General features: G+C 40.1%; 1 protein-coding gene across 1 annotated transcript; it reads left to right on the top strand.

Annotated features, from left to right (window-relative positions):
• The first annotated feature begins 95 nt into the window (after positions 1 to 95).
• ncstn (nicastrin) lies at positions 96 to 13,179 on the top strand. Its single transcript, XM_077516085.1, has 17 exons — positions 96 to 225; positions 1,503 to 1,604; positions 1,679 to 1,802; positions 2,025 to 2,146; positions 2,494 to 2,639; positions 2,718 to 2,862; positions 2,929 to 3,041; positions 4,387 to 4,539; positions 4,610 to 4,714; positions 6,223 to 6,300; positions 6,376 to 6,545; positions 8,020 to 8,122; positions 8,201 to 8,299; positions 8,393 to 8,480; positions 9,924 to 10,087; positions 10,173 to 10,388; positions 12,427 to 13,179. Exons 1-17 carry the CDS (start codon positions 168 to 170, stop codon positions 12,547 to 12,549), a joined length of 2,109 nt encoding a protein of 702 aa, XP_077372211.1. The 5' UTR covers positions 96 to 167; the 3' UTR covers positions 12,550 to 13,179.

The raw sequence follows: 13,179 nt of genomic DNA, 5'->3' as shown, positions 1-13,179 counted from the left end.
TTGTTTTATGCAATACAGTGCACTTTTTTTCTGTATTAGAGAACAAAAAAAAGACATTTTTGTGGGAAGGAAAGCGTTTCAGGATCAGACCGGAAGTCAAACACCGGAACCCGGACGTTTTCTTTTCGCAACTTCCTGTTGTGTTGGTCATCTTTCAAACCAGGAAGATGGATTTGCTGTCGAACAAATGGACTTTTAATTTTCTACTTTGTTTGTGTTTAATCGGTAAGTTGACATCAGGACACCTTTAATTTTGTGTACCTTACTATTTTTGTGCACCGGGGGAGTGTTTCAGAGACAAAACGTTTCTATTGTTCCGACTTATTTTGTGAGTTAGCTAGCTTTATGCTAGGCTAGTAAGCGAGCCGACTTCTCAATAAAATTAGCTTGTGTCTTAAATGCCGGCTAATTAGTACGTTATCAATCCAGTGGAAGTTGGCCCTCTGGTTAACGTATCGTGGCTGTTAAATCACGCAAAGTTAACGTTTTTGTGTGCTGACGATCTGGATTAGTGCTCCAACAATGGGCGTCTGATCTTGAGCGTGACTACTCGTGATTTCAAACCGCCTGGAGCTCGACCGCAGCCTCCAATCATATCCCATGTACGATCCATGTAATTCATCGCAACTTGACCATAAACTTAACACACAACTGTTGTGAAATGTACGTTAAGTCTTGCTTAACTAATTTCGGGCTTCCTTATCAGTTCGGCGTGGAAATAATCCCAGAAAAATCAACGTTTAATGTTTATTTCTAACCTCACCTTGAAGTAGGGCCAATGGTACCCCAGCTTGTACCTTCTAAAAATATACTTGGCTGCCCATGTACCACCGCAATGGCTAACATTTAACTGCAGTGGCCTTGGAGAATGGCCTCGTTAAAAAAAAAAAAAAAAAAAAAAAAAGCAGACGTTTTATTCATAAAAGTATAAAGTAGAGAATATTTAATAAGCTACTGTAAACTGCACAGTTTTACTCTGAAATTACCTTCCACTGGACTCCACTTAAAAACGTAAGCCACACACACACAAAATGAATTAATATAATCGTCCTGACAAAGTCAAATTCATTGATAAAGTTGGTTAAATTGACCAACCTTACATGGCTGTGCAAAGCGTTGTTGTAGAATGGTGACCACATAGCTGATTAAATATAAATTGAACCCGTTTTTGTTATTGTTTTTTTAGAATTTCACTAGTATTTGCTCAACAGTCTTCGCTTAGCCATGCCTAATATAAAATATTGCTTTGGTGCCATCTGGTGGCCACTATGTTTAACTGAGGGGAGAAGCTTAATCTTTTTCAGACCATAGCCTGGTCTAATAGAAAAAAACTGCATTGCCATCATCTTGTGCCATCTACAGACAATAACAGTGTTTTTGTTTGGCGACAAATACTCACTGATTTTTTGCTTTTTATTGCAGGGCTTGGTCCCTATCCCCTGCAAAAAGTGTCGTGTTAACTGTTATGGTATTGTACTCCAATTACGGTGTTGTTCTTGTAGGTGTCGGCTGTACGTCAGTAGAGAAGAAGATCTACGTGCACCTCAACTACACCGTTCCGTGTGTGAGGCTGCTCAATGCCACGCATCAGATCGGCTGCCAGTGTGAGTAAAGCCACCATATGAATTGATGAGCGTATTTCATTGCTGTGTTAATACTTGAGTTTCTCCTCTGCCAGCCTCCTTGTCCGGAGATGTGGGGGTGCTCCATGTATTGGAGTCGGAGGAAAACCTGGACTTTGTGCTGCGCACGGGTCTCCATCCTCCCTATATGGTTATTCTGGAACACCAGCTCTTCACCAGGTTTTTTTGTTTATTTTGTATTTTTTTAACAAGGTATTACGCCACTGCAGTGGTTTTCTCTAATCCATGTCGGATCTGAGATACATTTTCAGAAAGACAGATTATACAAGATTTAGGCCTACAATGTTGTTTAAATTCATGCTTGATGGGTTGCCAGGCAACTATTTGCATACGAGCAATTAACAAGTACATTTTCCATAATGGTTTCTCTGTACCGGTCAGGTCCATCATGATGAAGCTGAACAACGGTTCCAGCAGAGTGGCGGGCGTCGCTGTCGTGGCACCCAACGCCAACCCAGTGGAGGGCTTCTCTCCACACAACAGGTGTCCCAATGAAAACACAGGTGCTTTTTCTCACTTTCTTTTTTACATGATTCATTGGACTGTTAATAGAATGCAATCCAATGGAAACAAGTATTTACCATGTTGGTAGCTTTTTATCTAAATCCTCTTTATCCGAAAAAGAAAATGTTTTCATTGAAAAGAAAGTCATTTTTAAGTGAAAAACACACAGCTCCAGTTTTTTTTTTTTATTGCTCTATTTGTCCAAAACACTTTTTTTTTCTTTTTTTTTTTTAATAGAAAACATTAAGAAAGCAATTTTTTCCAGATTAAAGCTAAAAACTAAACAAAAAAACAGCACAGTTGTAGACAAGCAATATGTAATGAATGGTCAAATTATTCTCGTCAGGCGTGTATTCGGAGAGCTACGACCCGGCCTTGGCTCACTGCAGCACGACTGTGTGGAATCCTCTTGGCAACGGCTTGTCCTACGAGGAGTTTGACTTCCCCATCTTCTCCCTGAAGGATGACAACGAGACACGCCTCATCCGACAGGTAGGTGGCGTCCCTTCTTTCCATCAGTTGAGCAAGAACAATGCAAGTTTTGACACCCCTCGGCTTCATCTCCGGCAGTGCTACTTGGACCATAACCGCGTGGTGAACGGCTCCGCCCCCCAGTACCCGCTGTGCGCCATGCAGCTCTACTCGCACATGTCGGCCGTCACCAACACGGCCACCTGCATGAGGAGGAACGATATCAACTTCAGCATTACGCCAGGTAATTTGGCAACGTGTGTTTTGGCGTACCAGAGGAAGTGTCCCGTAACACTTTGCTCCCGTGTAGAGTACGTTTGCGACCCGCTGGGCGATTTCAACGTTTGGGCCACCACCAGGCCGCTCAACAACACGGCCAAAGGACACAAGATGTCCGAGAGCGTCGTCATCGCCGCCGCTCGGGTGAGTTACTTGCTCCGTTATTACTGTCATCGCTGCTATGTGAAAAAGACATGTCCATTTTTGTGTTTTTTTTTTTTTTTTTTTTTTTTTTTTTTTTTTTTTTTTTTTGAATACATTGTTATGTTTTTGGGATAAAACTGAGCCTATTATTATTTTAATATTGCTGATTATGGCTTACAGCTTAAACAAAACTCAAATATCCTATCTCAAAATATTAAAATATCATGAAAAATGTATACAAGTAGGCTATTCAACTAATCACTTGAATCGTCTAATTAACTCGAAACACCTGCACGTGTTTCCAAGTGAATCCAGAATGTATGACTTTTTTTTTTTTTTTAATTGCATTACAGAAAATAAAGGACTTCCCGCAATATTCAAATTTTCTGAGACAGTCCTGTGTTTTTCACAAAGCAGCAACTTAAAATAAAACAACTGTCAATGTCAATTCTCACACACAAATATTTTACTTTTTTGTTTTTTTTTAAACTAAATTTCCAGATCTGCTTTTATCCAAAAACATGAAAACACCTTTTTGTTAGTTTTTTTTAATTAAAAAGAAAAGGAATAAATTGTTGTTGTCTCACAAAAACATCTTTAAAAAAAATAAATAACAATTAATCCGAAACATGAAGAAAACCTTATTGTTGATTTTTGGTTAATTCATAGAAAATGCATAAAACACATTTCCATTTTATAAAAGAAAAAACAAAACACAATAAGAATTTATGCTTGTTTTTTATGGGGTAAAAATTTTTAATGCATAAAAAAAAAACAAATAGAGAGAAACTTTTTATCCAAAAGTAAAAACGAAAAAATGTTTTCTTTATTGGGAACACATAAAAAAAAACTAAAAAATTCTTTATTACTAATGATTTTAAAAAAATATGACCAAATACTTTTTTAAAACAATATCTGAAACCTAAAGGAAACACAATTTTGTATTGCAGGTTCAAAATAATATCCCGCCCAACGGAATAATTGCTTTTGTTTTTATTAATTGTTTTTTTGTTTTTTTGTTTTTTTAATCTTAATTGTTCATTAAAAAAACAAACAAACAGATGTTCTCCATCTTCTTGCAGTGCTTCAACTTCCTAAATGGACTTTCGCACTAATCTAGTTAATATTGTTTAGCATCCCAAACTGTAAATTTTTGCCCCTCAAGGTCTCTTATTTTTCCCCTACTGTTTTTTTTTGTTTTGTTTTTTTTAAGTTTTCTTTCCCTCTTGTGGCTCGATCAGGGGATGTCGTGAATATTTTCAACTGTCTGCATGTGAAGCCCTTTGAGACTCTTTTGTGCTGAAAAATGTTAACGACGGCGTTGCTCCTTACTCCCCCTGTGCAGCTGGACAGCCGATCGTTCTTCTTTGACATCGCTCCTGGAGCGCAGAGCGCCGCCTCGGGCTTCATCACCTTGCTGGCGGCTGCCCACGCCTTGCGCAACGTCACCCAGGCGGCGCCGCCCAACCGCACCATCCTCTACGCCTTCTTCCAGGGGGTTCGCCCATTAATATTCACCTTGTTGATTGTTTTTATGTGTGTTTGAAACTTTTTTGATTCACCCACAGGAAACGTTTGACTACATCGGCAGTTCCCGGATGGTGTACGACATGGAGAATGAGCAGTTTGTGGTGGACTTAGACAACGTTCACTCTTTGCTGGAGGTCGGACAGGTGTGTTTGAACATGCAGTTGTGCTCCAATGAATGCAAAAGCATCAAGGGGGCTTGACTTCCTGTGCATGCCAGAACAACACAACGGGTCGATGACATGAAGGTTTGAAGCTAACTTGCTACAAAAAAAAACAAAAAACTTTTTAGCTGGTGTCTTTGAACAGATGTTTGAGTTTGACCTCATTCTGGGAGTCCGAACACCCAGGCAAAGCCGAACGTACCTTGAACGGGTAGCCGAGCAGTGCCGGATGCTCGCGTCACAGTAGTCGATTCGAGGCGCCGCTCATTTCGAGCAAGCGCGTGAACGCTCACAAAGGTGCTCCGACGTTCGCGAGTAGTGATTTTTCCACGACAATTTTCTTCGACATGGGCCAAAAGAAAGACAACAGTGCCAGTGGCAGCAAAGAAAAACAGAAAGTGCTACGAACCTCGGTGGATTTTAGGAAGGAGATAATTGCACCATGACTACTTATGTAAATACTGGCGCGAGACCCCCCCCCTTCGCCCCAACCTTAGCTGTTCAATAATGTGCCTGACGTTAAACACACTGATCTGAATATATTACTAGATAGCCGATAGCCCATACATGCCCGTACAAGCCGATGAAGCCACATGGCGGCCATCTTACTCCTTACCCTTAGTAGTCTAATAAATTTAAAATACTATTTTTTTTTTTTTTGTTAACTTTTTAGTTTACCTTTTTTTTTTTTTTTTTTTTTTTTTTTACATCCAAAAATGGAAAACTCACAGGTAACAATCAAACTGGCACGCAACAAACGCTCAACATTGCGAGAATTAACCAATTAAATAATAACAACAACAACAACAATACAAGAGAAAAAAAAAGGACTGAGATGTTACCAAGAAATAATACAAAAACCACCTAAACCAAAATAATATAACCCAAATGACACATCCTTACGAACAATCTGCATCGTTGCTCAATTATGCATGCCATATATGCCATCGTCTTTCACCCAGATCTTTTTAAAGGTGTATAGAAAAGTTTAAATTTTTTAAAAAGAATTTTCATTATTATTTTATTTTGTGGGTGGTACGGTGGATGACTGGTTAGCACATCTGCCTCCCAGTACCGAGGACGCGAGTTTGAGTCCAGGCTTCGGCCTTCCTCAGTGGAGTTTGCCTGTTCTCCCCATGCCTGCGTGGGTCTTCTCCGGGTACTCCGGTCTTCTCGCACATTCCAAAGACTTGCATGGCAGGTTAATTGAACACTGAATTGTCCCTTAATTGAACAATTCTCGCTAGGCGTGCTTGTGCGTGTGAGTATGAGTGGCTGTTCGTCTCGCCCTGGATTTGGCTGGCAACCAGTTCAGGGTGTATCCCGCCAAACTGCCCCAAGCCAGCTGGGATAGGCTCCAGCACACCCGTGACCCTTGTGAGGATTAAGCGGTTAAGAAAATGGATGAGTTTTATTTCGTTAACGAAAAGGTTTTTTGAATTTTAGTTATTCTGTTAGTTGTTAACTAAAATAACTTCGGTTTCATTCAGGTGGGCCTGCGTGCCGACTCCCAACTGTGGCTCCACTCGGATCCCGTCTCAAGGAGGAACGCCAGCGTCGACGTGCAGGTTTGTGGATCTCCCTTCCCGGCTCAACACATCCCATAAGACCTCCTCTATGATGCTTCTGTCTTTGTGTGGCAGGTGAAGACGCTGGTGGAGAACGTCCAGTTGGCCGTGACGGCTTTAAACGTCTCGGCCAGCGAACCCGACGTGTCGCAGCCGCTGCCACCCTCATCCTTCCAGCGTTTCCTGCGATCTCGGCCGATCCCCGGCTTGGTGATCGTGGACCACGAGTCGTCTTTCAGCAACAGGTGAAAAAGTGATTTAAAGGAGACATATTATGCATTATGTTCGGAAATGAAAACTCTGCTCATAGCTGTCAGGGGATTTCCGTGTTTCAGATGATGTGAGGTAGTCGTACTAGCTTAAGTGGCCATGAATCATTGGCCAAAAAAAAAAAAAAAAAGTGTAAGGCTGATTATTATGTAAATTAACCCTACTTTTGTGGCATTGATGGTCTTTCACACAGACACACTTTGAGAAATGGGCAGACAAAAAATTAATGGTTGTTTAATTTTACATTTGATGGTTGGGCAGGCAAGCAAGTATCGAATCGATTTTCCTTTTCAACCCTGATATCGATTCATAATGCCATGAATCGATTATTTCAATCTCTTTTTGCCATGAATTCATAAAAAAATTCATTTGAAAAGCCTTGTTTGTATCTTACTATTTGAAATTTCTTGTTCACTTGAATTTAAAAGTATTTTCTTAGATTTATGAAAAAACTGACTTATTGCACTTTAAGACAATTCAGATTTTTTTAAATTCTGAAAATATTTTCATCTCATCCTTGCTGATGTCAATGTTTGGGCAAACCTAATGTGATCATAAACACGACGTGTTGCATTCATTAATGAACTAAATCGTTTAACCAGTTACAGCCTCTGCACAATGTAATGTTAGTTGAATTTTTATCAGGTACTTGATATTTAAGAAGAATTAATGTTCCATAACTAATCAATATCAGATTAAATCGAATCGGGAGGAAAAATCGAAATTGAATCAAACTGAGCTCTTGTGAATCCAAATCGATTGAGGAATTAGAATCGATACTAGGGATGGAACGAAATCCAAACATCACGATATGATATTATCACGATATGAATGTCACGATACAATAATTATCACGATATTGTGGCGGGGTTGGCGATATTTAAAAAAAGGTCACAATATTGTAAAAAAAAAAAAAAAAGAGCTCATACCAAAAAAAAGTTGTGCTTTTGTACATAACAGCAATGCATGTAAACTACCTACAATCTCTAATAACAATATTGAGGCGCTTAACTTGTTAATGTAAGCACACATTGAGTACCTCCACATATTGACAAGCATATCACAAGCATATTACGTTCCCCTTCATCTGACAATTACCACAGATTTTAAAAATAGAAGGCCAAAACATCCCTAATGAAAATTAAATTGCACTAATAAATTATCCACCAGAGGGTGCTAGAACTGCACAAATGGAAATCAACCTGACTTTTTTTAACAGCTGTGTTCCATTTGAATATTGTGAACATGATGATGACGCTATTGTGACGTTTCTAATATCACACGATATCACGGTATTGCCCTTATCGTTACATCCCTAATCGATACTCAGACCTACAAGATGCAAAACTAGATCTATACAGGCCATTATGAAGGCATCTTTTATATGTAACTTGTATAACATGGCCATTATGAAGTCAACTTTGCGTAAAACGTATGTCTCCTGCGCAGGTTCTATGAGAGCCTGTACGACAACGCAGAATACCTCCGCGTGTCGTACCCGCAGAACTTGACCCAAGAGGAGCAGCTGCAATTTGTCACAGACACGGCCAAGGTCTGCCTCGGCGCCATCAAAAGGAGCTCCATTTGTCACCATGTGGTTTCGGTAAAGATTGTTGTGTGTATCTTTCAGGCTCTGGCCGAGGTGGCCACCATGGTCGCTCGAGCTTTGTACAAGCAGGCGGGAGGAGAGCAATCCCAGCTGAGCGGCATCAGCGCTGACGCCCAAATAGTAATTTAATTGCACTTTCTGTGGTGCGAATCAGTTGATGGGTTTGTAAGCTTTTCAGTTTTGCAACGTCCATGTTGGTTTTCTTTCCCGCAGGTGACTCGGATGCTTTACTCATTCCTGATCCAGTCAAATAACAGCTGGCTGCAGCAGATGGTTCCGGCCGACCTCGCAGGCCACCTGAGTGAGTTGCTGGAATTTCATGAAATATGCCCAACTTCTTTTCACGCGCATCGGGTCTTTGGTGACCTTTCCATACAAAGTGTCAAAATCTCTCCACTCAGTTTTATGTGGATTGGTGAAACTAGTGCTGGGGCAATTTTGCAAGGGAGGCGTTTCTCAAATACTGTAGATCCAACACGTAGCAAATAATTGGTTCACATCTTGCTGCATGAACTGCTGAAGCCTTCTCAGATGAGAGGTGAAACATCTTCGAAGACAAACACAGCAGTCCAGTTACAATCTGTTCTATGCCACAAGTATATCCACATGCATGTCCACTATGTAAGGAAAATTAATAATATTTTAGACTCTTAGAGTGAAGAAGGACTTGTGTCAATTAAGGCCTCTTCGCCAGTACAATACAATACCTTACTTTGACAAATAAAACACAATTTGCTGTCTGTAGTTGAGCAAATGAACAGATCCAGGCTTTATTTGAAGAATTGTGGTATCTACTTTCTACATTATATTAGAATACTGCTTATTGCCGAATATAGAGGAGAATTTTGCCGAATCACTCACCAAAAAGTAGGCATCCGCCAATGATGGGCTGACGTAACGAATGAAGTGCCCGCCTCTGCAGAATATTATAATGAAAATGCCAACTCTTCATTATTACAGTTCAATACATAATTTCCTCCTTGCGGTTGAGCAAATGAACACCTCTAGCCATTATGTGAATAAATAAAGTATCTATTTTAGAATATTGTCATAAATATTTGTTTATTCGAAGTAAGACCTCCTCGCTAATAAATGCCTTATCTTGTAATAAATAGGGGTGTGCCACAAAATCGATTTATAAAAGAATCAAGATTCTCATTTATTAATCGAATCGAATCGATATTAATATCCAAAAATCGATTTTATTTAAATTAGAAATGAAGAAGAAGGGGAAAAGGCACTTGTAGCCCACATGCTGTTTTTGTGGAAAAAGGTACTTACAATACAAAATTAATAAACGTTTCAACAAAAAACAAAAAAAAGACACTTTAATGTCTCTATTTGTCATTTTGTCTTGCAAAGCAGACTGGAGTAGATCATGACAATGTTGTGCATATCTGTAAATTGAAGCAGAAATCATTTGTCAAGCAAATTATTTTGAATCGAAAATCGTTTGAATCGAAAATCGATTCTGAATCGAATCGTAGACCCGGGCACACCCCGACTAAATATGTTTTATAATGTTATATAACTGAATTGTGCAAATAAAGGCATTTCTAATAAATGCTTAACCTTAAAAAAAAAAAAAACTTTTGTTGAGCATATCAACTCACTATTTGAGGAAATATCCTCATCTGTTTGAAAGTGCTATTTAAATAAAGATGACTTGACTAAACAATTGGAACATGTGTGATGAGATATTCATCGGCGGCTTATTTGGAACGTTGTTTGTTCTGTGCTCCAGAGGACACGGCCACAAACTTCTACGTGGGTGTGGCGCAGCAGCCGAGCGAGCCCACGCACCTGGTGCAGCACCTGCTGGCCAACCTGACCGGCAGCGTGGTCAACGTCACCCAGCAGGACTGCCAGAACCAGCGGATGCAAGAGAGCGATACCGAGAGCAAACACGTGAGTGGCTGTCATAGCGACGGGATGGTCGCTCCCATTAAAAAAAAAAAAAAAAAAATGTAATGATGGTTGCTCCTTTTATCAGATGTACACGTACACGTGGGTTCAAGGCCCGCTGCCGCCCAACGCCACCGAGAGGGCGGGCTACTGCGTCCGCTCCACGGTGCACCTCTCCAAGGCGTTGTCGCCCGCTTTTGACCCGCTGCGAGAGTTCACGTCCACGGACTACTCCACCTGGACGGAGTCCCGCTGGAAGACAATCAAGGGCCGTGTGTTCCTGGTGGCCAGTCATGAGTTGGAGGTAGGAATGTACTATACGGCGCCCATATTTACATCACATGTAATGCTCTCAAATAGGGCCCGCCCGATTAATCGGACACTGATTATAATCGGACGTCGATTATAATCGGCCGATTATTGGCCTGCAAACATTGGCCAATTGGCCCAAATAGACGATTATTTTCCCCTTAAAACTTTATCAAAGAAAAACGAAGTTTCCGACGCTGTGAAAGCACCCTGAATGCACCAGTTTGCTTGCGTAGCATTAGCAGCTAGCAAGCGTGTAGCGTATGTTATTCTGGTTATTCTGTTGTCCCTAAGCGTCCTTCAAGCTGTTTAATGACACCGCAGTTGAGTTAACTGTAAAATTAAATGCACAACGTAAAGAATTACATCTACTGTGTATTTAAAAACAAAACATGCTTTGTTTTTAAAACAACACTAGCCTAGCACTAACAGAAGTTAGCAAATGCTAACAGGAAGTTAGCATCGACTTCTGGACTGTTTTTCCTTCAAATAACGAATATCCACACACAAATCTCGTGGGAACACATACCCACAGATGAGATAACACTACGCAAAGGCACAAATTCTTCCCAATGTGTGGAACATGAGTTATTTTTATAGAATTCAATCGCATCTTTCGTCTGTACTCACTTTAAGTGTGCACGCCAGATGCACATGCACCACACTGCCCCCAAGAGGCCAAAATGCACAGGAACAGTCAGTATTTGTTCTTACTATTTTTTCCGTTGCTAATAATGTATTTATTCTCTTCTTATTTCACTTTCATGTTGTTTTTATTTTGTTTTGTTTTTTTCCATCATTTCAAATTATTATAAAGTTGATATTTCAAAGATTCAAAGACCTTGGTGAACAAGGAAGTGCAGCACTTTAGCGAGTCAACAAAAAGTGAGCACCACACTCAATATGGTCCAAAATGTCTATCAAACACAAACCGCGTCCGCACTAAAAGAAAGGGGGTGACGAACTGGGACGCGGTGAGCGTGCGTCAGCTTCTCGTGGCCGCCACCGTGGTGCTGTTCGACCGCGTGGTTTGGTTCGTCCGCCGAAAACGAGTTCGTCAGCAGAGACTATATGCTCGCGAATTTAATGTTCGTGAGGCGAAAAGTTCGTGAGCTTAAGCGTTCGTCACCGGAGGTTTTACTGTATTTAATGCTTTATACAAATCATGTATCTAATATTAAATGGTGTATATAGATTGAGCTATATTGTTTTTTCAACCTCAACTCTAATGCAGCATATTTAATGTTTTATACTGCCATATTTAACTCTTTGACGGCCAAAAACGTTTAGTAAAATCACGATTTATGCCGCCATAATTGACGTCAACAATTTTATTTTATTTATTTTTATTTTTTAATATATCAGTGGTCAGTGCAATGTCCAAGTGCAGTGCAGCCGGGTCAATGAGTTGTGAAATCAAAAAAACACCCACTAACTATGGCCAGCAGATGGCAGCGGTAGCTGCTCGGGCCCTAACTAGAGCTGCGAATTACAATGAAACATGACGCAATCTGATGAAATAGAACGTTTTCAAGGCTGACGTGAATGATCAAAGCCTTTGTAACATTAAACCTAATTTGACGGAGAGTCACCAAACAAAAAATATTAGTATCAAAGTCACTGTTGTGGAGAAAATGTATCTTTTCTTTTCAATTTTCGCTCAATGTCACTCAAATGACCCATTTTCAAATGGTGATTACTAAAGAACAGAATAAGGTAGAAACTGTTTTTTATAATGAAAGAATAGAATGTGATATTTCATGTGGTACCCATGTTGTTTATGTAGCAAAAGAACACAATATTCTGTTTGCTTCGAAAAATGAGTTAAAATACTCGAAATCCGCTGGCATTTGGGGGGTTGTTTTTTAATAACGTGTGGCAGTAAAAGAGTTCATGGTTGATAGTCATTTGTCATCAAAATTTTGTGTTATACTGTATTGTAAGGTAACTTTTTAATGTTTTTTAATTTTTTATTTTTAATTTTTAAATACTAATGGGGAGTGAAATGCTTACTTCCTGTTTGCGCTGACTAGATGGTGACTCTGGGCGTGGGCGTGGGCATTCTGCTCACCTCCCTGCTGCTCACCTACGTGCTCAGCTCCAAGGCCGACATCCTGTTCAGCTCGCAGAGGGAGCCCACCAACGCCACCTACTGACCACAAAGTACCACAATTGCAACTAGGACTACTACTACTACTACATTGACCTGCCGGCAGACCCGCACCATGTTGCTTCAGTCCAAAACACACAAAGCAGGTAAACGCCCCCTCTTGAAGGTTGTTTTAGACCTCAAAATGGCGGCAAGTGAGGGTCCTAAAAACGTCTGGTCAGGTACCAGCAGCAGGCCTTGGAAATGATGTTCATATTTCTTTTAAATTAACGTTCTTGCTTTTTATTTTGGTTTGTACGAACGATTACAAGTATGTGTTCTGTAGTTGATTGTGTTATACATACGTGAGCAATGATAAATGAATGTGTGTGCGTGAAAGCCATTGTCGTGTGCAATACTGTACGGTAATCTTTGTTGTAAATAACTGTAATTATCATCAATGTTAAGAAACCACTTCTCTCTGGAGTCACGTTGAACAAAAAAAAAAGTGGCATTGTAGATGTTAAGTCCACACAAACGTGTTCTAGAACGACGATGTGTTTTGCACTGCTTACTTCCATTTGGGATGGACTTCTTCTTTGGTTCTAGATTCATAATTTGACAATTGTTGACATCAGCAGCGGGATTATTTGACCTGCTGTGATACGTTGATGAGAAAATAAATACTGCTTTTACA

Source organism: Festucalex cinctus, chromosome 1, assembly GCF_051991245.1.
Source record: "Festucalex cinctus isolate MCC-2025b chromosome 1, RoL_Fcin_1.0, whole genome shotgun sequence".
Lineage (NCBI taxonomy): Eukaryota > Metazoa > Chordata > Actinopteri > Syngnathiformes > Syngnathidae > Festucalex > Festucalex cinctus.
Note: the sequence above shows the minus strand (reverse complement) of the source record. Positions and strands in the feature narration are given on the sequence as shown.